The 25,367-nt window shown below is 47.9% G+C and overlaps 1 protein-coding gene across 1 annotated transcript in view; it reads right to left on the bottom strand.

Annotated features, from left to right (window-relative positions):
* The window catches only part of ACSL3 (acyl-CoA synthetase long chain family member 3), a 78,249-nt gene that overhangs the window by 27,718 nt on the left and 25,164 nt on the right, over positions 1–25,367 (bottom strand). The window contains exons 3-6 of the mRNA XM_064152789.1: positions 23,218–23,635; positions 15,269–15,446; positions 3,626–3,735; positions 800–938 (exon numbers count right to left, since the gene is read on the bottom strand). Coding sequence (XP_064008859.1) covers positions 800–938; positions 3,626–3,735; positions 15,269–15,446; positions 23,218–23,610 — 820 coding nt within the window. The 5' untranslated portion in view covers positions 23,611–23,635. The remainder of the gene's footprint in view (positions 1–799; positions 939–3,625; positions 3,736–15,268; positions 15,447–23,217; positions 23,636–25,367) is intronic.

Below are 25,367 nucleotides of genomic sequence, written 5' to 3'. Positions count from 1 at the left end.
TATCCCACACTTCCTAAGCCTGCTCACTAGAATACCATGGGAGACAGTGTCAAAGGCCTTGCTGAGGTCAAGGTAGACTACATCCACTGCTCTCCCTGAATCTACCCACTCAGGTCATCATAGAATGCTATCAGGTTAGTCAAGCATGACCTCCCCTTGGTAAATCCATGCTGAGTACTCCTGATAACCACCTTCTCTTCCAAACCACTCCTCAGAGCCATCTTCTCTTCCAAACCACTCCTCAGAGCCACCTTCTCTTCCAAATTCACAGGAGGTTATTAAATTTAGTGGGCTTATACTTTCAGAAATGCAGCAGAAGTGATCAAGTTCTATCAGATTTAAATGGCTATTTTATATTTTGTTATTTGTGAACTGAACAAAATGTGATGGTAGTGAAATGCTGATGTCTTTTTCTGCAAAGCCCACAACTTTCTCTGCATGCTATGCATAACCTGGGTTTAATACATCTGACCATAGAAGTTTCTATCCTGGCTGGCCTATGCTAAAATTGATTCTTCAACATGTGATGCTTTCATAGAATCAACCAGGTTGGAAGAGACCTCCAAGATCATCCAGTCTTTGTTCTGGAGAAGATAGATTTTACTAAAAGCACCTTACCTTGCTGAAAACTACATCCCCTCCAAAAAATTACCCTGCAACCCAACTGAAAACCCAACAGATTGTATCTAAAGAAAAAGCAGATGGATGAAAGGTTAATCATGGCATTTTGTTTTGCAGATCTACTACTCCTCCAAGTTTACTCAATAGGGTCAAAGCAGGACACCAAATGAGAACCTACCAGGATCTGCCTTAGCCCCCATGGCTTGCACTGAAGCCATGGTGTGGACAATGACACCCTTGGGGAACTCAGACCACGTTGTTGGCTTCCCATCCACTGTAATAATGTGGCGCAGGAGCGGAACTTGAGAAACGATTTCCTGGGGACACAAAGAGCAATCAAAGGTGAGGTTTATGCCAAGGAAAAACCACCAACCCCCTCAGAACAATTAAACCTGGCTACTAATCTAATTACACAGATTTAAAAACCCTCCAAACATGGATATTTTAAATACTTGAGTAGTTTATGCCAGAAGATAAACCTGTCTAGCTCAAATAGCTGGAAAGCTTGAAAAGCCTTCCACATCTGCATCTGCAGGACTGGTTGAATTTTCCACCTACAAGTTCAAAACCTTTTCCAACCATTTACTGAGCTGGGTCTTACTTCAAGGAAAGCTCACACAAATGACTGCAATAATCCCAGCCTGCTCTAGGGTAGGGTATCTCTGCTCATGGCAGGGGGGTTGGAACTAGATGATCCTTGTGGTCCCTTCCAACCCTGACTGATTCTGTGTGCAAATTGCCAATGTGAAAACAGGGAAGAGCACCCAAAAAACATGATTGGGTACTGCTGATGCGGTAAAATTACCTGACACAGAGTGGGGTAGTATAACAAGAGGATGTGGAGATGCTGGAGCATGTCCAGGGAAGGGCCACGAGGATGCTCAGAGGGCTGCAGCAGCTCTCCTATGAGGACAGACTGGAAGAGTTGGGACTGTTCAGTCTGCAGAAGAGGAGGCTTCCAGGTGGCCTTCCAGGATCTGAAGTGGGTTACGAGAAAGCTGGGGAGGGACTTTTCAGGATATCAGGGAGTGACAGGACTGGGGGGAATGGAGCAAAGCTGGAGGTGGGGAGATTCGGCCTGGATGTTGGGAGGAAGTTGTTGAGCATGAGAGTGGAGAGAGGCTGGAATGAGTTGCCCAGGGAGGTGGCTGAGGCCCCATGGCTGGAGGTGTTTCAGGCCAGGCTGGCTGAGGCTGTGGGCAGCCTCCTCTAGGGTAGGGTGTCCCTGCCTATAACAGGGGGGTTGGAACTGGCTGATCCTTGTGGCCCCATCCAAGCCTGATTGATTCTATGGTTTTATTCTATGATTCTAATTCAAGAGAGAACCACCTTTCCACTCTCCTAGAGCACTGAGAGAAACTGCATTCACAAGAGTCCAGTTGCTCCTTGCTTAAAGCATTCATTTATTTAAATGCATGCAATTAAAATTCATATATTCAAAAATAAAAACAAGTAGAGAATTACCAGTTAAGCAAAAACTGAGTCCTAAGATATTAACTGATGTTCAAAGAATCAGAGGAAGGGACCTCCTAAAGATCACAGTATCACCAAGGTTGGAAGAGACCTCACAGATCATCAAGTCCAACCCTTTACCACAGAGCTCAAGGCCAGACCATGGCACCAAGTGCCACGTCCAGTCCTGCCTTGAACAGCTCCAGGGACGGCGACTCCACCACCTCCCCGGGCAGCCCATTCCAGTGTCCAATGACTCTCTCAGTGAAGAACTTTCTCCTCACCTCCAGCCTAAATCTCCCCTGGCACAGCCTGAGGCTGTGTCCTCTTGTTCTGGTGCTGGCCACCTGAGAGAAGAGAGCAACCTCCTCCTGGCCACAACCTCCCCTCAGGTAGTTGTAGACAGCAATAAGGTCACCCCTGAGCCTCCTCTTCTCCAGGCAAAACAATCACCTACTCTAAACCCCTGCCAGAGCAGGGTCTCCTAGAACAGGTGCCAGATTATCATCTCCAGCAGCAAAAACATCATTCTCTTACTGCTCTTACTGCAGGCTGGAATAATCTGCATTGCATACACACTACCATCCTGTGCCGTGTCCATAGATCCTGTCATTCTAGTCACTTAAAAACAGAAGGTTTGGGAACTTCCCATTCAAAATTCAGCCACAGCAGAGAGGTCTTCATTAAAACTTCCCTTAGATGAGAGGCTCAGTTTCTTCAAACCAGCTGATGATAAAACTTGTGCAGTTTCATTGTTCCCCTTAAGTATTCAATCTGAGTCAGTAAGTCAAAGTTTTTGACTGCACTAATATTTAGTAAGCTTTGCCCTACAGTGGAGAACAGCTTTAACTCTTCCAGCACCCATCTTTATATTTAAGGGCCATTATCTGCTGGGAAACATCCAACAAAAAAGCTCTTCACTGAGAGAGTCATTGGACACTGGAATGGGCTGCCCGGGGAGGTGGTGGAGTCGCCGTCCCTGGAGCTGTTCAAGGCAGGACTGGACGTGGCACTTGGTGCCATGGTCTGGCCTTGAGCTCTGTGGTAAAGGGTTGGACTTGATGATCTGTGAGGTCTCTTCCAACCTTGGTGATACTGTGAAATGAGGAAGATTATGACATGAAGCTATTCATACAGAATCACAGGATGCTCTGGCTTGGAAGGGACATTAAAGACCACCTAGTTCCAAACCCCTCGCTACAGGCAGGGACACCTTCCAGTGGATACACAGTTAATACTCTTCTCTGTTCCTCCCACTTACTCCTACTGTTATGTTTCTAGGCACTAAATCCACCCAGAAATCACAGCAGTTTCTTGTAAACGTGTTGCTCCAGGCAGCAGTGTAGCTCTTCAACAGTGCAGTCTGCTCATCCTGTTGTCCAGAATCACTGAGGAGCCCCATTAACTATCATTTTTACTGTTCATAAATAGAGAGACACAATTCTTACTCTAAAAAGTGCCTGCCCTAGAGAAAGGCAATAAATCATTTCTCTGTACAATGGAATCAGCTAACAGCTACACTGGAAAGAAAGACAAAGAAATGCTTTCTGACCTTCAGTTTTGTTTGCATCAATTCTTTACTTGTAATGATGGTAGTCACTTCTGTCTCGTTTAGCCCATGTACTATTGCTGGGCCTCCCAAGGTAGCATAGAGAGTAACAACTGAAAGAGAAAACAGAGGAGAAGATGGTGAATCTCAACATTGATGTGTCAAGTAAAGTTTATGACCTGAACCTATTCCAAACTAGGCAACACAGTAAAAAAGAAAAAAAAATACATCTATTAGTCAACCAATATAAAAGGTGGTATAGAAACATAGAATCAACAAGGCTGGAAGAGACCTCCAAGCTCAGCCAGCCCAACCTAGCACCCAGCCCCATTCAGTCAACCAGACCATGGCACTAAGTGCCTCAGCCAGGCTTGGCTTCAACACCTCCAGCCACAGCAACTCCACCACCTCCCTGGGCAGCCCATTCCAATGCCAATCACTCTCTCTGACAACAACTTCCTAACAACATCCAGCCTAGACTTTCCCTGGCACAACTTGAGACTCTGTCCCCTTGTTCTGTTGCTGCTTGTCTGGCACCAGAGCCCAACCCCACCTGGCTACAGCCTCCCTGCAGGGAGTTGTAGACAGCAATGAGGTCTGCCCTGAGCCTCCTCTGCTGCAGGCTGCACACCCCCAGCTCCCTCAGCCTCTCCTCACAGGGCTCTGCTCCAGGCCCCTCCCCAGCCTTGCTGCCCTTCTCTGGACACCTTCCAGCACCTCAACATCTCTCTTGAATTGAGGAGCCCAGAACTGGACACAAATAAAAGGAGTAACCAAGGACTATGAAATTGTTCACTGCTTCTGGAGGTCTCACTGGAGGTACCAAACTCCATTACTTCATGTAACTCTTTGGTAAATCTACTCTTGTATCTTTGTGGATTTTGAGAGAATTTCAGTATAGTGGAGACTGGAAGGGACCTCTGAAGATCTTCCAACTCAACCCTCCTGCTAAAGCAGAGTCACTCACAACAAGCTGCACAGGACTGCAATGTCCAGACGGGTCTGAAACCTCTCCAGAGAAGGCAAATGTACAGCCTCTCTGGGCTGCAGTCTGGTCTGGCATCAGCACAGGAAAGAAGTTTTCTCTTTAAGTTTAGGTGGAACTTTTGTGTTCCGGTTTGTGCCCACTGCCACTTGTCCTGTCACTAGGCCTTGCTGGAAAGAGCCCACTCCCTTCATCTCCACTCCCACCCTTTAGATATTCACAGAATCAACCAGGTTGGAAGAGACCTCCATGATCATCCAGTCCAGCCTAGCACCCAACCCTATCCAGTATAGATCAGCACTGAGAAGATCCCTTCTCAGTCTTCCCTTCTCCAGGCTGCACAGCCCCAGATCTCTCAACCTTTCCTGCTCAGACAGATGCTTCAGTCCTCTCACCATCTTCTCAGCCTCCAGTTTACCAGTTTAAAAGCAAGCCTAAAACCCAGTTTAACAGCCCTCTTGCACAGAGAGGACAAACAGCTTTCATTTACGTGACTTCCCTTTCCAGGATTCACATGCTCTCTTCCTAGCCTTTTACAGCTGCCTGCTAATAAATTATCCTAACATCATCATACATGTCAGCAGCAGACTCATTCTCACACTCAGCAATAAATCTGCAACTATCATACTCTCTCATCTACTTAAAACAACATAACGATGACTGTGATGATTAAGCCCTCAGACACCCAAGTGACATCATAAGAATACAGAAAAACAAGGAAAGATACTATGTAGGAAACTGAGTATTGGATACAGGAATCAGGGTTTCTAAGGGCAGCTCATCAGTGTCCTGGAGTGTTAAACCACAATTGGTTCCTATTAACCATTTTCAAACCATCAATTGAAATGGGAAGCACACAAGAAAAGACAAGAGGAAGAAAAAACACAGCTCAAGAAAGAAAAGGAGCATTGTCTTCTTCAGGGGACCAGATGGGATCCATCCTAGGCTGCTGAGAGAGCTGGCAGATGAGCTGGCCAAGCCACACTCCATTTATCAGCAGTCCTGGCTCACTGGATAGGTGCCCAAGGACTAGAAGCTGCCAATGTGATCCCATCCACAAGAAGGGCCAGACAGAGGAACAGGGAAATTTCAGAGCTGTCAGCCTGACCTCAGTGCCAGGCAAGGTGATGGAACAGGTCACATTGAGTGCCATCACACAGCACCTACAGGATGGCCAAGGGATCAGACCCAGCCAGCAGGGGTTTAGGAAGGGCAGGTCCTGTCTCACCAACCTGATCTCCTTTTATGATCAGGTTCCTGCCTGGTGAGTGTGGGGCAGGTTGTGGATGGAGTCTGCCTGGACTGCAGCAAAGCCTTTGACACTGCCTGCCACAACAAGCTCCTGGCACAGCTGGCAGCTCATGGCTTGGACAGATTCACTCTGTGATGGACCAAGAACTGGCTGGATGGCAGAGCCCAGAGAGTGGTGGTGAATGGTGCCACATCCAGCGGACAGCTGTCACCAGTGGTGTGCCCCAGGGATCAGTGCTGAGCCCAGACCTGTTCAATATCTTTATTGATGATCTGGACGAGGGGATTGAGTGCAGCATCAGTAAGTTTGCAAATGACACCAAGCTAGGAGCAGGTGTGGAGCTGCTGGAAGGTAGGAGAGCCCTACAGAGGGACCTGGCCAGGCTGGATGGGTGGGCAGAAGCCAATGGGATGAGATTTAATAACAACAACATCCCCAAGCAGCACGACAGGGTGGAGACAGAGTGTCTGAGAACAGCCAGGAAGTAAGGGAGCTGGGGGGTACTGGTAGATAGTAGGCTGAAGATGAGGCAGCAGTGTGCCCAGGTAGCCAAGAGAGCCAATGGCAGCCTGGCCTGCATCAGGAGCACTGTGGCCAGTAGGACAAGGGAGGTTATTCTGCCCCTGTACTCAGCACTGGTCAGGCCACCCCTTGAGTGCTGTATCCAGCTCTGGGCTCCTCAATTCAAGAGAGATGTTGAGGTGTTGGAAGGTGTCCAGAGAAGGGCAGCAAGACTGGAGAGGGGCCTGGAGCAGAGCCCTGTGAGGAGAGGCTGAGGGAGCTGGGGGTGTGCAGCCTGCAGCAGAGGAGGTCAGGGCAGACCTCATTGCTGTCTACAGTGACCTGAAGGGAGGCTGTAGCCAGGTGGGGTTGGTCTCTTCTGCCAGGCAAGCAGCAACAGAACAAGGGGACACAGTCTCAAGCTGTGGCAGGGGAGGTCTAGGCTGGATGTTAGGAGGAAGTTGTTGGCTGAGAGAGTGATTGGCATTGGAATGGGCTGCCCAGGGAGGTGGTGGAGTCACTGTGCCTGGAGGTGTTGAAGCAAAGCCTGGCTGGGGCACTTAGTGCCATGGTCTGGTTGATTGTCTAGGGCTGGGTGCTAGGTTAGACTGGCTGAGCTTGGAGGTCTCTTCCAACCTGGTTCTTTCTATGAAATAATAATTTCCTATTCTCCAAGCAGAATGCAATAGAGAGGCAGGACAAAGAAGTTGTCAGGTCCATCAATGCAGTCAATAATAATTTTGTCTCATTCCTTTGGTATTTTAGTTTGGATTTAGCTAAACACTGAAACATGATTATTCTAACCCAGCACCTTACTGTGTGCTAGGGCTGTAACTACACAACCTGCGCTGCAGGAAAAGAGAAAACACTAACATCAAACTGCTGTATTCAAAGCTTTGACATCCAAGGAGTTACTACCCCAGTGCAGGACGTTGAAGAAGAACTCACAAAGCAGCTTCCTTGCACCAAGAAGTAAATAGTTGACCCCTCCTTATTTTTCCCTTGTTAAAACAGTCCCTCACAACGGCTGCAGGGCAAACGCACACGCACTGTGTTTTCTTTAATTCGGTGGGAGCAAAGCCCTGCAGAGTGCTCTCCTCGTTCCCACGAGCTCTCCCTCCTCACAGCACTGACCCCTGTTACATAAACACTGAGCAGAAATGCAGCTCCCCTGAGCCAGCAAGCAGAAGGCAGGCGATGCACTGCCCGGGAGGAGAAGCGTTAGCTCTGAAACCATCCAACCGCAGACGGGGCTGGGGTGGAAGGCATCTCTAAAGGCCTCCTGGTCCAAGCTCATGCAGGCAGGGGAGAGCTTCAACTGGAGCACAGAATCATAGAACCAACCAGGTTGGAAGAGACCTCCAAGCTCAGCCAGCCCAACCTAGCACCCAGCCCTGGCCAGTCAACCAGACCATGGCACTAAGTGCCTCAGCCAGGCTTGGCTTCAACACCTCCAGCCACAGAGACTACACCACCTCCCTGGGCAGCCCATTCCAATGCCAATCACTCTCTCTGACAACAACTTCCTCCTAACATCCAGCCTAGACCTCCCCTACCACAGCTTCAGACTCTGTCCCCTTCTTCTATTGCTGGTTGCCTGTGAGAAGTGCCCAACCCCACCTGGCTGCAATCTCCCTTCAGGGAGTTGTAGACAGCAATGAGGTCTGCCCTGAGCCTCCTCTGCTGCAGGCTGCACACCCCCAGCTCCCTCAGCCTCTCCTCACAGGGCTCTGCTCCAGGCCCCTCCCCAGCCTTGCTGCCCTTCTCTGGACACCTTCCAGCACCTCAACATCTCTCTGGAATTGAGGAGCCCAGAACTGGACACAGCACTCAAGGGGTGGCCTGAGCAGTGCTCAGTCCAGAGGAAGAATAACTCCCTTGTCCTACTGGCCACACTGCTCCTGATACAGGCATGCTGCTCAGAGCCTCAGACAACATGACCTGGAGTGTTTCCAGGGATGAAATAGCTGCTTATGTAGTTAATTATCCATCTACAAGTTCAGTACATCAAGGACAATGCAGAGCTACCAAAGAGCCACAGAGAGGTTTAACATTCATGCAGTGTACTGATGTCACTAAGGAAATGCAGCTGAGCAACAGACTCCCATCTGTGAAATGCTTATTTCACACTGGCATTTGCCACTTTTCAGGCAAATATCTATGCTTAGGTAATTCTTCTCTCTCCTTGCTCTCCTGAGCACATACAGTGGAAGCTCTACCTTAGATACTGTTGCATGTGTAGAACCACACACCAAAGTGAGTCTCTCCTAGCTGAACTTCTGCCAGCAATACTGCTCTACACGTCTGACAAGAAAAACCTCAGCATGACTACACTGGCCAAGAACAAAGCTTTGACCTAAAAAAACCCAAGGAAGTTTTGCTTATTTCAATGTAACTGAAGTGTTAAAGTGAGTATTTTTGCTTCCATCATAAATAAAAGATCTTTAAAGGCTTCAGCCAGACGAGTTCTGGCAGAACCACTTGGCCCATGCCTCAGGAAGGCATGAATGGAATATGAAGCATAACCTTCCCTATTTATTGCATTCCTTGGTTATACATTCATGTGTTTCATCTGCCCACACTGGTGAAGAGCTCTTCACACAGATGAAGAGGAGATACTTTGGAAGAAAATCTGTTTTCATGTTAACCCACAGCTTTGAACTAGCAGTCCTGTTCCTCCTCCTGCAAACACAAGAACTTCAAATGATGCAACATTTACAATCAAGTGTTTCTAATCATAAAACCACTTGCGTGAGTAATCCCTAACATAATTACTTTCCCCGTTTTAATTCTCTAGTATTAAAGGAACACTCTCCAACACTGTGCACAAAGCAGATGAACCTGGTCTCCTGATGTCAGTTCTGAGCACATACCTGATTGAATACATTCTGTATTCCCAAAGAAGGTCCCTTTGTGACCATATCATCAAGCCTGCAAACTGAAAACCACTAACAGAAGTCAATTAGCAATGTCTTGCCATGCTACTTCAAGGTTAAGTGCCAAGTGCCTACACTTGGAACACAACAACCCCCTGAAATGTTACAAACTTGGAAGAATGGCTGAAAAGCTGCCCAGTGAAAAATGATCCAAGGATGTTGGTCAATGACAGCTGAAGATGAGCCAGCATATGCTCAGATGGCCAAGGAAGCCAAGAGCATATTTGATCAGCAACAGTGTGGCCAGCAGCACCAGGGCAGGGATCAACACCCTCTACTCAGCACTCATGAAGCCTCACCTAGAATACAGGTATCAGTTTTAGGCACACACTCCAAGAAGGAAATTTTTCTGCTGGATCATGCCCAGAGAAACGCAACAGACCTGGTGAAGGGCCTAGAGCACAAGTCATGTGAGGAGCAGCTGAGGGAACTGGGATTGTTTAGCCTGCTGAAAGGGAAGTACAGGAGAAAGATCACTGCTCTCTACAACTACCTGTAAGGAAGCTAGAGTGACATGGGCACTGGTCTCTTCTCCCAGACAGCGTGGAATCATAGAATCAACCAGGTTGGAAGAGACCTCCAAGATCATCCACTCCAACCTAGCACCCAGCCCTAAACAATCAACCAGACCATGGCACTAAGTGCCCCAGCCAGGCTTGGCTTCAACACCTCCAGGGATGGCAACTCCACCACCTCCCTGGGCAGCCCATTCCAATGCCAATCACTCTCTCTGACAACAACTTCCTCCTCACATCCAGCCCAGACCTCCCCTGGCACAACTTCAGACTCTGTCCCCTTGTTCTGGTGCTGCTTGCCTGGCAGAAGAGCCCAACCCCACCTGGCTACAGCCTCCCTGCAGGGAGTTGCAGACAGCAATGAGCTCTGCCCTGAGCCTCCTCTTCTGCAGGCTGCACACCCCCAGCTCCCTCAGCCTCTCCTCACAGGGCTCTGCTCCAGGCCCCTCCTCAGCCTTGCTGCCCTTCTCTGGACACCTTCCAGCACCTCAACATCTCTCTTGAATTGAGGAGCCCAGAACTGGACACAGCACTCAAGCTGTGGCCTGAGCAGTGCTGAGCACAGGGGCAGAAGAACCTCCCTTGTCCTGCTGCCCACACATCCTGAGCCAGCCCAGGATGCCATTGGCTCTGCTGCCCACCTGGGCACACTGCTGGGTCATGTTCAGCTCCTCTCTACCAGCACCCCCAGCTCTCACTCTGCCTGGCTGCTCTCCAGCCATCCAGTCCCCAGCATGTGACAACACAAGAGTAAACTGCCTCAAGTTGTACCAGGGGAGGTTTAAGTTGGACATGAGAAACAATTTATTCCCTGAAAGAGTTGTCAAGGCCTAGAACAGGCTGCCCAGGGAAGTGGTGGATTCACCATCCAGGGAGGGATTTAAAAGATGTGCAGATGTGGGGCTCAGAGGACACAGTTTAGCAGAGGACTTGGTAGTGTCACGTTAATGGTTGGACTGTATGATCTTAGAGGCAGTTTCCAGCCTAAACTATTCTGCGGTTCAACTTCCTTCGACTTTTAACCATTCATTCAGCAAACTGATGGTGAATATGATCATCATCTGGCAGCAGCCAAGTCAGCCAAGTTCAGGCAGGACAGCACACAGCTTAGATGCTAAGCACCCCGCAGAGAGTGTGCTGAAGCACGTCTCAAGAAGGGAATGTAAAACACTGAGCCAAGCAGAACTGAACGACACGCACACCACTCTGCACACAACACCCACCCATTAGCTCACACACTCCTTCCTCCCTCCAACTATGAAATCCTCCTAGGATTTCTAAGTGAACTTCACTTCCAAAGCAAAAAATAATTGACACAATCCTTTACTTTTTATTCCCAGGATAAGCACTAGGAGTCTAAACAGATCCCAAACGTGACAAAAAGGAACCGACAGGGTGTGTTGGGAGATATGTGGTACCTGAGAACAACTCTGTTCTCTGGTAGGCAAGGCAGCAGGAGGCACTCACTGAAGAAAGAACCAAACAACACTGAATTTAGGTTGGAAGGCACCCCCAGATCACCTGCACAGAACAGCTCATTACAGCAGAGCACTCGGGCCCATAGCAGTACAGTGTTCTATGTTCATAGAATCAACCAGGTTGGAAGAGACCTCCAAGCTCAGCCAGTCCAACCTAGCACCCAGCCCTAGCCAGTCAACCAGACCATGGCACTAAGTGCCCCAGCCAGGCTTGGCTTCAATACCTCCAGGCATACAGACTCCACCACCTCCCTGGGCAGCCCATTCCAATGCCAATCACTCTCTCTGACAACAACTTCCTCCTAACATCCAGCCTAGACCTGCCCTGCCACAACTTGAGACTCTGTCCCCTTGTTCTATTGCTGGTCATCTCCAAAGATGGAAATCCACAACCATTCTAGGTAAACTAGCAGTGTCCTGGTCTTCTACCACTCTCACAGTGAGGAATATTAATACCCAAATCATTTTTTTTCTGTGTTTCAAGTGGTTTCCAATACCTCCAGTCTTATTAAACTCACCTTCGAGCAGCACCTGGCTTCATCTTCTCTGTATGCTCCCATAAGACAGTTTGAGACAGCAACAAGATCTCCACTCCCTCATGTTAATGCTGAGCAGACCCTGCTCTGTCAGCCTCTCCTCATATGTCACATTCTCCAACCCCTTCAGCATCTTGGCAGCCCTCCACTGGACTCACTCCAATATGCTAATGCTTTTCTTCCTACTGGGAAGCCCAAATTGGACACAATACTCCAGATGTGGCCTCACCACTATTCAAAAGGAGAAGGATCTCTTCCCTGGACCTATCTGCTGCACTTACTACTCCAAATGCTCCTATATTTGCATGTCTTTTTAACATCACCAGGGATGGGGATTCCACCACTTCCCTGGGCTGACTGTTCTTGGCCTTGGCAACCAGATGGGGGGGGAGAATTTTTTCCTAGTGTCCAACTTGTGTCTCCCTTAGCACAATCTGAGGCCATTTCCTTTCATCCCATTGCTTGTTACTCAGGGAGCACATCACTTCCATCTCCTTTCAGGTAGTCACAGAGAACATCTGCTCCTAGCTTACTTTTCTCCAGGCTGAAGAACCCCAGTTCCCTCAGCTGCTTCTCACAAGACTTGTACTGGTCCTTTGCCAGCTTTATTGCTCCTCTTTAGACCCACTCCAGCACCTCAATGTCCTTTTTATAGTGAGAGGTCCAAAAGTGAATGCAATATTTGAGATGTGATCTTCCCAGTGATGAGCACAGGGGTATGATGACTGTTAGAGTGAGTCCAGAGGAGGGCCACAAAGATGCTCAGAGGGATGCAGCAGCTCTGCTATGAGGACAGGCTACAAGAGCTCAGGCTCTGCAGCCTGGAGAAGGCTTTGAGGACACCTTACAGTGGCCTTCCAGTATCTGAAGGGGACCTACAGGAAGCCTGAGGAGGGACCACTGACAAGGTCTGGTAATGACAGGACAAGGGGGAATGGGTTTGAACTGGCAGAGGGGAGATTGAAACTAGATGTTAGGAAAGGGATCTTTGCAGTGAGGGTGGTGAGACACTGGCACAGGTTGCCCAGGGAGGTTGTGGCTGCTCCCTCTCTGGAGGTGTTCAAGGCCAGGCTGGATGAGGCCTTAAGCAACCTGTTCTAGTGGGAGGTGTCCCCATCTATGGCAAGTGGTTGGAACTGGCTGAGCTCTGAGGTCCCTTCCAACCTAAACCATTCTATGATTCTATGATCTCTGCCCTAAGCCCTGCTGGCCACACTATTACTGATCCAAGCCAGGATGCTGTTGGCCTTGTTGGTCAGCTGGGCACATGCTGGCTCATCTTCAACCAGCTGTCAACCAAGACCTCCAGGGACTTTTGTGTAAACCTACTCCAGCCAAGCTGTGCAAGGCACACAAGGTGATTCTGAAATGGCATGGGCCAGAGCAGTAGATCTCGTGATTGCCTGCACCCTTCAAACTCCAGGAACAACACAGTGTAAGGGCATGCACTAAACCTACAGGAAAGACTTCTCTCATTGACAGCTGCTGCATAGTCATGAACATATGGCTCCTTAAACTGAAACTGACTTGTGCTTAGAGCAGAGAGGGACCACTTAAGTTAAAATTTCATTATGAGGCCTGCTTCCAAAGTCTGAAGTCTAGTTGATACATGTCTTTAGCATAGGTAGGTAGCAAATCAGGAGTTTCTGCACATCTGGCTTCCACAGCCCATTTCTTATTGGAGGAGAGTAAGTGTGCCATGGGAGAGAAGAGGCAAGAGCCTGTGAGGAACAGCATTACTGAGCCAGGCTAGGCTCAAGGCTAAGGACAAGACATTTGAAAACAACTCCTATACAGGGTTGAGGCGATAGTTCAATAGTTTTCTGAACAAGACAAGTAGGCTTGGAGCTCCTATACTCATCCTTTGTCAGATAGCTGTGTTCCACCATGGCTGAGACGTGCCCACAGCCGTTCCCATGACTGGAGTGAAAAGCGGTGGCTGATTTGTTTTTCCACCTGTCTCTGCCCTGAGTGGTAGGGTGAAGCCGTGCAAGGACACCAATTTTTTCCTCATGGAACTCTTAGGGTCAGCTTTGTGCCTGTGCCCCTCATCTTACAGCTGGGCACCACCAAACAAGGATGACCAACTCCTCAAATGCATCTCCAATACAGCCTGCAACTATCCAACACACACATCTTGCCAAGAACCTCTTCAACTCAAGCACATTCAACTGCTCCTTAACAGTTCACATTCTCCACAACAGAACAACAGAAGTTATGGGCTGGACTGTAAGTGTCATGGGACAAAGGAGCCCAAAGACACCTGAGACCCCCATCTCAGTCCACTGCCAGGGTTAAGGATCCAGTGAGTGTATGATTAAAACAGATGCTATGAATGAGACTCATCAAAACTAAGCACAGCCTAAAGGTTTCTGAAGTAATAACAGGGACTCAAACTTATTCTTGAGCATACTCTCAAATCAGCAACCAGGTTAAACTTAGGATGCACTGAATGACATGCAACAGACTAGGAGAAAATAAAGGAGGAGAGAAGAAAGAAAAGACTGAAGTATTTGTTTCTAAATGCACCAGCTCTGCTTAAGGTTTGAGTTAGGGAATGATTTAGTTTACTAAAGCAGTTTAACTCAATAGATTTCTCCATAATAAAGACAGGACTTAATCCTTTGCACTACCCAGAAATAACAATACAATAAACTCTCACAAAATCGAAAGAAGTGACAAAAACAGAGTTAAAACAAAGCTCAGAGACACAGCTGAAGACCTGATGTCAGCTCAGGCAACTGAGTCAATGAACATCATGTGTGATTTTTGTTTGTTTGTTTTTAGGGACTCAGGAATCTGTACTGATTTGAGATGGAAAGAAAATAAACCTCTTGAATTCATTCAGCGAGCTCTGCTTACTGCAACCATCTGCCAGCAGACACAGGCTTTTCTAAAGTAGAATGCTGCAAAGACCACAGCTCTACCTTCCACAAAGCTTTTTATTTGTAAGTTTAAGTCTTGTGTATTACATAAACTTTGATATATAAATGGAGTAAGAAAAATGTTTGAGATTCTGTTGTCTGATTCTCCTGGTTTGATTTAGGACAGCACTAATTCTCTTCAGAGATTTGACTTCTCAGTTCAGTCTCTTCTCATTGACAGCACTTTGTGAAGTTCATGTTTTGAATTCAGTTCCATAATTTAGCTTCTGAATTTACCTCCAGGTTCCTGTCTGCTGCTGAGTCCAGTCTGGGATTTCCCCAGTGCCTGCCCACAGCATTGGTGGTGATGATGATGATGCTACTGCCATCAGGGGGGTTGCTTTGCATCCATTTCACTCTGTTATTATTTCCATTAAAGCTGGTTTAATTTCTTTCCCAACTCATTAGTCTCTCTTACCCTCTCCCTTCCAAAAGGGACTGTCTCTTGTCCAGCAGCTGGCTGAGCCCTAACCACTGTCAACAATCAAGACAAAAAAGGCAGGGAAGAGGCAGACTTACGCTGGTAGTTGCACATGAAGCAGGCCTGTGCTGCAATCATCCACTCCGCTCTGGTCTCGCAGAAGATGGCTATGTTAGTCTTTGGCTGCTGACCCAACACTGCTAAGCCATTTCCAAAGTTAACAGCTTTAATGTATACATCTTCATAGGACAGCCAGGTGTACTTGCCAAGGATGACCTAAGAAGAAGAATAAATTCTATTTAGGAAATTAAAATCCTTAACGAACAGGGTAGGGCATCTTCATCCACACGAGGAAACCGCAGCTGTCTGGAGTAACATTGCCTGAATTATAACAGCAGCTTCAAGATAATGAATAATATTCCTGCCAAAACCAGTACAGGCACTCTGGAAGTTCCAAGACAAACACTACAGCCTCTCCAGGCACATAATCACCTGTGTATCTATTTTCACCCTGTGGGAGCACACAACTGCCACCACGTTTAAGAAGGCTCTTGCAGCCCTCCCCCAAAGGCCATGATTATCTCAGACACAGGCCTCCAGTTTTCACAAAGGCTTCTTCTAAGTGAAAGGTGTTAAGCACTACTTAGTACAGAACAGAATCCCAGCAGGGTGGAGGTTGGAAGGGAACTCTGGGGATCCCTCAGTCCAGTATCCCTACTAAAGCAAGGTCACCCACAACACATTGCCCAGGACCGCAATGCCCAGGCAGATGTGGAATGTCTCCAGGGAAGGAGACTCCACAACCTCTCTAGGGGGACAGCCTGGTCCTGGGCTCCCACACTCTCACAGAAAGTAGTTTTTGCCTCCTGTTGAGATGGAACCTCTTAGGGTCAGCTTTATGTCTGTGCCCCTTATCTTATTGCTGGGTACCACCAAAACAGGTCTGGCCCCATCCTCTTGCTCTCACCTCCCAGTTACTGATGAAGGTTGATGTGTGCTGGCCTGTTGTGACAGGACAAAAGGTGAGGGTTTTAAACTAAAAGAAGGGAGATTTAAACTAGATAGAAGGAAGACATTTTTTAGGGAGGGTGATGAGACACTGGCCCAGGCAGCCCAGAGGTGGTAGATGCCCCATCTCTGAAACCATTCCAAGTCACGTTGGACTGGCCTCTGAGCAACTTGATCAAGTTGAAGATGAGCCTGCCCACTGTGGGGGGGTTTGACTGGATGACCTTTAAAGGTCCCTTCCAAAGGACAGCACTATATGATTTTTTCAACTTTCAGAACTTCTTTCTACTAGATAACTGCTCACACATGGACAGAAAATAACTGTCTGAGAGTCTGCAAGAGAAGGGCACAAGAAGTTAAGGTTATGCAGATCTGATTAGACACAAAACTGAACACCAAACCAAAACAGACAGCACCTCAGAAGGTTCTCTTCCAAATACAGCATTCCATAGAGAAATGCTGCCCTCTAGTGCAACAGCTTTTAAACATGCCTGGTTATTACAACATCTGACTTATCTAATGCAAGGTATGACAGAGATTGGAGTGTTAATGCATTGTAAAACATCTCATATCAGTGCTGCAGGAAGACTTGGAAATCCAGCAAAGGACAGAGACGAAACACTTGATGCAGAGTGAACCCATGCACATGCCAAGTTTTAGCATGAAAGTGTTGTAAAAGGTTCTCACAAAAGCTGCAGGAACAAGTCAAACTACTTGAGCTCAGTTACCCTGAATAACCTTCCTAAAAGCAGCCTTTGAAGCTTGAAGAATCAGAATTCCTGCACAGTGGGCGTTGGGAGGGACCTCTGAAGATCACCAAGTCCAGCAGCCTGCTAAGGCAGGGTCACCCACAGCAAGTCACCCAGGACTGCAACATGCAGGTGGGTTTGGAACCTCTCCAGAGGCGGCTCCACAACCTCTCTGGGCAGCCCATTCCAGGGCTCCAGCACCCTCATGGGCAAAATTTTTTCCTCAAGTGGAACCTTCTGGATCCTACTTTGTGCCTGTTGCCCCTTGTTCTGGCACTGGGCAGCACCATAAGAGTCTGGCCCAATCTTCCTGACCCCCATCCTTTAGATATTAATCATAGAATCAGCCAGGTTAGAAGAGACTTCCAAGCTCAGCCAGTCCACCCTAGCACCCAGCCCTAGACAATCAACCAGACCATGGCACTAAGTGCCCCAGCCAGGCTTGGCTTCAACACCTCCAGGGACGGCGACTCCACCACCTCCCTGGGCAGCCCATTCCAATGCCAATCACTCTCTCTGACAACAACTTCCTCCTAACAGCCAGCCTAGACCTCTCCTGGCATAATTTGAGACTGTGTCGTCTCCTTTTGCTGGTTGCCTGGCAGCAGAGCCCAAACCCACCTGCCTACAGCCTCCCTTCTGGTAGTCATAGAAATCAATCGGGTCTCCCCTGAGACTCTTCGTCTTCCTCCTAAGAGAACCTTGAGTACAGTTTGGAAACCAGTTCTCACTACTTACATTTATTTCCTTGTAGAAGGTGTATTAAAATTAATGCAAAGAAGCCATCATTTTACATGAAAATCAGCTGACTATTTCTGAGAAGTCTCACCACAAAACACTAACACTCTGCATTTTCTAACACCAAGTAAGCTACTCTGTACGGCTCCATGAGTACTGCTCTTTGGGTAAAATCAGTATGGCTGCACCAAGGTCAAACCCTGCCTGACAAACCTGGTGGCCTTCTATGAACAGGTCACAACATGAATAGCTGAGGGGTGAGCAACTGATGGCAGTGACCTGGAGCTGAGCAAGGCTTTGACACTGTCCTGCACCACATCCTGGTCTCCAAGCTGGTGACACATGGGTGTGATGGGTGGAGCACTGATGGATAAAGAAGTGGCTTGATGGCTGCACCCAAAGAGTGGCTGTCAGTGGCTCCATGGCCAGGTGCAGGCCAGTGACAAGTGCAGTCCCTCAGGGATCAGTCCTGGGACCAGTCTTGTTCAACAGCTTTGTGGGTGCCATGGGCAGAGGCACTGAGTGCAGCCTCAGCAAGTTTGCTGATGATACCAAGCTGTGTGGTGCAGCAGCCAGGCTGGAGAGCAGGGATCCATCCAGAGGCACCTGCACAGGCTGCAGAGGTGGGCACAAGCCAAGCTCAGGAGGTTCAACAAGACCAAGTGCAGAGTCCTGCATCTCGGTCGGAGCAATGCCAGGCAGAAATCCAGGCTGGGCAGTGAGCGGCTGGAGGGCAGCCCTGAGGAGAGGGACTTGGGGATGCTGCTGGTAGGTGAGAAGATCAATACAAACCAGCAGTGTGCACTTGCAGCCCAGAAAGCCAAGCAGAGCCTGGGCTGCAGCAGCAGAAGTGTGGCCAGCAGGACCAGGGAGGTGATTCTCCCCCTCTGCTCTGCTGAGACCCCACCTGGAGTACTGCATCCAGCTCTGGAGCCCCCAGTACAAGAGGGATGTGGAGATGCTGGAGTGTGGTCCAGAGCAGGGCCAGGAGGCTGCTGAGAGGCTGCAGCAGCTCTGCTATGAGCACAGACTGAAAGAGTTGGGGCTGTGCAGGCTGGAGCAGAGAAGGCCCCCAGGTGACCTTCTTGTGGGCTTCCAGGATCTGAAGGGGGCTACAAAAAAGCTGGGGAGGGACTTTTGAGGCTGTCAGGGAGTGACAGACTGGGGGGAATGGAGCAAAGCTGGAGGTGGGGAGAGTCAGCCTGGAGGTGATGAGGAAGCTGTTGAGCATGAGAGTGGTGAGAGGCTGGAATGGGTTGCCCAGGGAGGTGGTTGAGGCCCCATGGCTGGAGGTGTTTGAGGCCAGGCTGGCTGAGGCTGTGTGCAGCCTGCTCTAGGGTAGGGTCTCCCTGCCTATGACAGGGGGTTGGAATTAGATGCTCCTTGTGGTCCCTTCCAACCCTGACTGATTCTGTGACTCTCCATGCCTAGAAGTTTCCCACAACTTCACCCTAAGTTTCAGTATCTGCTCTGAATTTCCAAGGCTTTGCCCAGGTGCAATGAAACAATGCAAAATGAAGATAAAACAATCAACCACCAAAACAAAAAAGCCCATCTTTGGGGCTTCGTAAAACAGGAGCACTGCTTAAATTCATTCATTTTTCCAATTGTGAAGCATGTTCAGCATTATTTTCACCTTGCTGTAAATATGTATTTATGCATATTCATGACATTCTCTAATCCCTGTATTAAAGGGCAATACAGAGGGAAACAGAAAAACTAACTCCATGTGCAATGGCACAAAATGCAAAATAAGTAGAAGCAAATGCTTATACTTCATTAATATCTCTGAATTCCTGCCTGCTTTGCTACTATGCAGGAATAAAGCAAATCTGAACATCATTTCTTGAACTTTTATGATACTACCTGTGATAGTATTGCTCTCAGTAAACCACTAACATTGAAAGCATCGCTCTCACAGGCTCACAGGATGTTAGGGGTTGGAAGGGACCCAAAGAGATCACAGTATCACAGTATCATTAGGGTTGGAAGAGACCTCACAGATCAAGTCCAACCCTTTACCACAGAGCTCAAGGCTAGACCATGGCACCAAGTGCCACGTCCAGTCCTGCCTTGAACAGCTCCAGGGACGGCGACTCCACCACCTCCCCGGGCAGCCCATTCCAGTGTCCAATGACTCTCTCAGGGAAGAACTTTCTCCTCACAGTATCACAGTATCATTAGAGTTGGAAGAGACCTCACAGATCATCCAGTCCAATCCCCCTGCCAGAGCAGGGCCACACAATCTAGCTCAGATCACAGAGGAACACATCCAGACAGGCCTTGAAAGGCTCCAGGGAAGGAGACTCCACAACCTCTCTGGGCAGCCTGTGCCAGTGCTCTGGGACCCTTACAGGAAAGAAGTCCCCCCCTTGTGTTGAGCTGGAACCTCCTGTGCTGCAGCTTACATCCATTGCTGCTTGTCCTTTCACAGGGAACAAGTGAGCAGAACCTGTCCCCACCTCCTGGCAGCCCTCATCTGTTTATGAACATTTATTAAATCCCTTCTCACTCTTCTCTTCTCCAGACTAAGCAGCCCCAGGGCCCTCAGCCTCTCCTCATCAGCCATGCCCTCCAGTCCCCTCATCACGTTCTTAGCCCTCTGCTGGACCCTCTTCAGCAGATCCCTGTCCCTCTGCAATTGGGGAGCCCAAAACTGAACACAGTATTCAAGATGAGGTCTCACTAGAGGGGGAGGAGAACCTCCCTTGATCTGCTGGACACACTCCTAATACACCCCAGGATCCCATTGGCCTGCTTGGCCACAAGGGCACATTGCTGTGCCATGGGTAACTTGTTAGCCACCAGGACCCCCAGGTCCCTCTCCACAGGACTGCTCTCCAGCAGTCACCTCCCAGCCTGTACTGCTGAAGTTTATTACCCCTTCCCAGGTGCAAGACTCTGCACTTGTCCTTGCTGAACCTCATTTGGTTCCCTTGTGCCCAGCTCTGTCTGTTCAGGTCTCTCCGGATGGCCTGCAGCTGTACCAGCCAAGTCTCTGAAACTAATACAGTAATGTTCAATATCTAGCTTAAAAAAAAAACAGCTAGAAGTGTGGGTACACTTTGTTCTCTCAAGGGTCAGAAGCTTAATAATAGCCTCTGATATCTATCTACATATATATGTATATATATTTTACTCCATTAATTAACAAGGCTAATCTAGCCCATGATAATTTCCACAGGTAATGCAATTCCAGTACACAAACCCATGATTTACACTCAAATCTGCTCCTGGCTTGCAGAGGACCTCATAGAAATGCATCACTCATTTGTTCTCATTGTTATGTTGAATTCTTAGCAAATGATTTTTCTTCCTTTTGAGTTTTAGAGCTCCTGTAAGATACAGAAATGGTAGGCATTACATCCAAGGATTAAAATTGTTGTGCACCAAATCAAGCTCAACAAGTTGCCCTTGGAAGGAATTAAGGCAATGGAAGTGAAAGACAAAAATCAAAAGAACTCTGGATTCAACAAGTTATCTTGTGAGCTCTTCCCATTCCACTCACTTGCTACAACAGGCTTAAAGCTTTAAGAAACCCTACTGGAAGATGCATCAAACCATAAACCAGAAGTAGGTGTAAGTGAGAATGCCACAACTTGGAACAAACTACTTGGAGGGATAGAATGGAAGCGGATCAGAACAAGCTGCTGTGTATAGAAATTACCTAACCAAGGTCATTTTGTAACTCTAAATACTTGGAAACAGGGAATTAAAGTGGGTCAACACCAACACACTTCAGCTTTCCAATACTGAAAACAGTTTGCTTGCATAATGGAAAAAAGACTAGAAGCCCTAAATTCTTAAGCCTTATGCTACTAATGATGCTTGAAAACCAGAGAACAGGTCATGACCTGCCAAAATTCTGAGCTGTGCTCAGAAGTCCACTTTGCACAGCATGAACTTTCTTCTTATTTATAGGGTACTGAGGGAAAAAAAAATGCAGGAAGCAAGGTTAAGTGTACCCAGTGTTTCCTGCACACTGCACTGTTAACTCCAGAGCTGGAAGGAAGCCTCTCCAAAAAGTAAAGCTGCTACAAAGATTTTACAGAACTAAATTTTGCCATGTTAGACTTGATATGAGGAACATGTGCTGAGACATGTCTTAGGTAGCCCAGAGAGGTGGTAGAAGCCCCATTCCTGAAAACATTCCATGTCAGATTGGACAGCTCTGAGCAATCTGCTCTAGTTGAAGATGCAGAGGGACCTTGACAGGCTGAACAGGTGGGCAGAGGCCAGTGGGATGAGATTTAGGAAGGCCAAGAGCAGCGCTTTACACTTTGACCACAACAACCCCAAGCAGCACTACAGGCTGGGGACTGAGTAGCTGAGAGCAGCCAGGCAGAGAGGGAGCTGGGGGTGCTGGGAGAGAGTAGATGAAGATGAGGCAGCAGTGCCCAGGAGAGCCCATGGCATCCTGGGCTGGCTCAGGAGCAGCGTGGCCAGTAGGACAAGGGAGGTTCTTCTGCCCCTGTGCTCAGCACTGCTCAGGCCACACTTTGAGTGCTGTGTCCAGTTCTGGACTCCTCAATTCAAGAGAGATGTTGAGGTGCTGGAAGGTGAACAGAGAAGGGCAACAAAGCTGGTGAAGGGCCCTGGAGCAGAGCCCTGTGAGGAGAGGCTGAGGGAGCTGGGGGTGTGCAGCCTGCAGAAGAGGAGGCTCAGGGCAGAGCTCATTGCTGTCTACAACTACCTGAAGGGAGGCTGTAGCCAGGTGGGGTTGGTCTCCTCTCCCAGACAACCAACAACAGAATGAGGGGACAGAGTCTGAAGTTGTGGCAGGGGAGGTCTAGGCTGGATGTTAGGAGGAAGTTGTTGCCAGAGAGAGTGATTGGCATTGGAATGGGCTGCCCAGGGAGGTGGTGGAGTCATCATCCCTGGAGGTGTTGAAGCCAAGCCTGGCTGGGGCACTTAGTGCCATGGTCTGGTTGATTGGCCAGGGCTGGGTGCTAGGTTGGACTGGCTGAGCTTGGAGGTCTCTTCCAACCTGGCTGATTCTATGGTTACAGCTCAGCAGAGAAGTTATTTCACCTTAAAGCAGATTGAAAGACAAAAAAACCCACTATCTTCCAGTTGAAGCCTGTGAAATACTTCTCCTAACAAATAGTTTGTTTCAATCCTGAGGCCAGAGCACAAAGCTGTAAATCCTCAATCTACAGTTTACTTTACCAGAGAGCCATGTGAGCAGAGACATCTACTGCTTTTCCTATGTTTATCTGTTTATAGTTAGAGTGACACAAAGGAAGACTTTTTAAACTCACTTAAAAGGGAAGCACTGAACTTAGTAACTGCATCAGCTGAATACTACTAATACCTACAACTTGTGTTTTTCCTTTAACTGAAGCAAACAGGAATGCAACAAGAGAGTTTAGATTTGTTTTAAAAGGCAAGTAGTGAAAAGGTAGGAAACAGATAAGTTAACTCTATTCATAACTTTTTAATCTAATTAGAGAATCTTACTTTTTCCCAAGATTTGCTTTCCTGGACTGGAAGTACTGCAAAATAAATGTACTCTGAAATAATTGTTGGAAGCAGGCTGCAAGAAGACTTACCTTTTTAAAAACCTTGCCTGAGGGCTGGATTTCATCTTCCTCTTTAAGGATTTCACGTGTTCCCAAGAGTTTCCTGTCCTTATATTTTGTTTTAGCATACTTAAAAACCTTGTCGAGTGTGTCACAGCCAGGATACAGAACTGAAGCTAAGCAGTGCAGGCTGTTCACAGATCTGTATGCAGCCCCAGGCTTGTTATTCACAGGTCTGGCTTTAACCTGCTTGGCTTTTGCTATAGCCTGCCTGGATCCTGAAAGTATGTACCATGGAATGTAGGTTACAAAGGTATACACCAGGATTACTAAGTTTATAAACTGTAGGAGGACAGGGTTAATGTTATGCTTCAACTTCATCTCGGCTGCCTGCGAAGGTTGGGAGGGAGAATTGGGACGCATGGATCAGATTGGGATCCGAAACAATCTGAAAAGAGAGAGGAGAAAAAGTCAGTGGTGAGCTCCAGAGCTGTGAGCAAGGGGGTTATTTTCAGCTATGTTAGACAATGCACAGCAAAGTAGATGACATTAAAGACATTAAAGTCTTCACCTCTAACAAAACCAAAACCTGACACAGATCCATGAGGAAAATCTCCTCCATCCCCCTTTAACAGAGTGCAGTGCTTACTGATAATTTTTATGTCTTTGGACCCAAACACAGAGCACCTAATTAAAAACTCAGGCCCTGAATTCTTTAAGTGGCACAGCAATATCATGGATTTATTGGAAATGTGAAAGATTTTCTCCAGCCAAACCGGAATCGAATAATGCAGACTGGAAGGGACCTCTGGAGATCATCGAGTCCAAACCCCTGCTAAAGCAGGGTCCCTCAGAGCATGCTGACCAGAATTGGAAGGTAGAGGTGGGTTTGGAATCTCTCCAGAGGAGACTCCACAACCTCTCCAGGCAGCCTGCTCCAGGATTGTTTAGCCTGGAGGAGGCTCAGGGGAGACCTTATTGCTGTCTACAACTACCTGAGGGGAGGTTGTGGCCAGGAGGAGGTTGCTCTCTTCTCCCAGGTAGCCAGCACCAGAACAAGAGGACACAGCCTCAGGCTGTGCCAGGGGAGATTTAGGCTGGAGGTGAGGAGAAAGTTCTTCCCTGAGAGAGTCATTGGACACTGGAATGGGCTGCCCGGGGAGGTGGTGGAGTCGCCGTCCCTGGAGCTGTTCAAGGCAGGATTGGACGTGGCACTTGGTGCCATGGTCTGGCCTTGAGCTCTGTGGTAAAGGGTTGGACTTGATGATCTGTGAGGTCTCTTCCAACCTTGGTGATACTGTGAACACCCTCATAGGAAAGAAGTATTTCCTCGTGTCCAGAGGGAATCTCTTCTGTTACAGCTTGTGCCCTTTGCCTCTTGTCCTGTCACTGGCCACCACTAAGAAGAGTCTGGCCACATCCTCTTGCTCTTTGCCTTTTAGATATTGATAAGCATTGATCAGATTCCCTCTCAGTCTTCTCTTCTCCAAGCTGAGTAACTCCAGGTCTCTCAGCTTTTCCTCAGGGAGAGATGCTTCCAACCCTCATCATTTTTGTAGCCTCTGATGGACTCTTTCCAATAGTTCCCAGTTTCTATTGACCTGGTGAGCCCAGAACTGGTCACAACACAAAGCACTTACTTGCTATGTTAACTAGCAACCTTTACTAACCATTGTCTGTGAATTCCAAACATTACACTGGCTACTTACTTCAGTTGTTTGGAGGGAGGGAGGATTAAATAAAAGATCATTTAAACTCAACAATCCCTCAGTTTTAATGACACTGTGCAAGAAAAAGATTGGTCTCATTCACATCCACTGTCTGCATGGGTATTTTTCTCTCTAACAATTGTTATTTTGAACCCTTAATGCACAGCATTTTAAAACCTCAAAATGAAAATACATAACCAATTTGCAGAACTGCTTTTGAAACAAAGAGTGTTGGGGAAATTGTCAAGGTTCTATCAAATCTGAGAGACAGGAAAGGGATGCACTGTTTGGTGGGTTATATTCTGCCTTCAAGGACTAGCCAACTGAAAAGCAAAATGAAACTCTCAAAGACTGTGTGAAATACTCTACTGGGGCTTTGAAATTTGTTTGAAATACAAATCGTGGTCACCTCCCTAATTCTGGAAGCAGGCAACTGTTTTTGAGTATAAAAAGAGGGTAAGTAAATCAAAC

Source organism: Pogoniulus pusillus, chromosome 13, assembly GCF_015220805.1.
Source record: "Pogoniulus pusillus isolate bPogPus1 chromosome 13, bPogPus1.pri, whole genome shotgun sequence".
Taxonomy (NCBI): Eukaryota; Metazoa; Chordata; class Aves; order Piciformes; family Lybiidae; genus Pogoniulus; species Pogoniulus pusillus.
The sequence above is the reverse complement of the archived record's forward strand: the minus strand, read 5'-3'. Positions and strand labels throughout refer to the sequence as shown.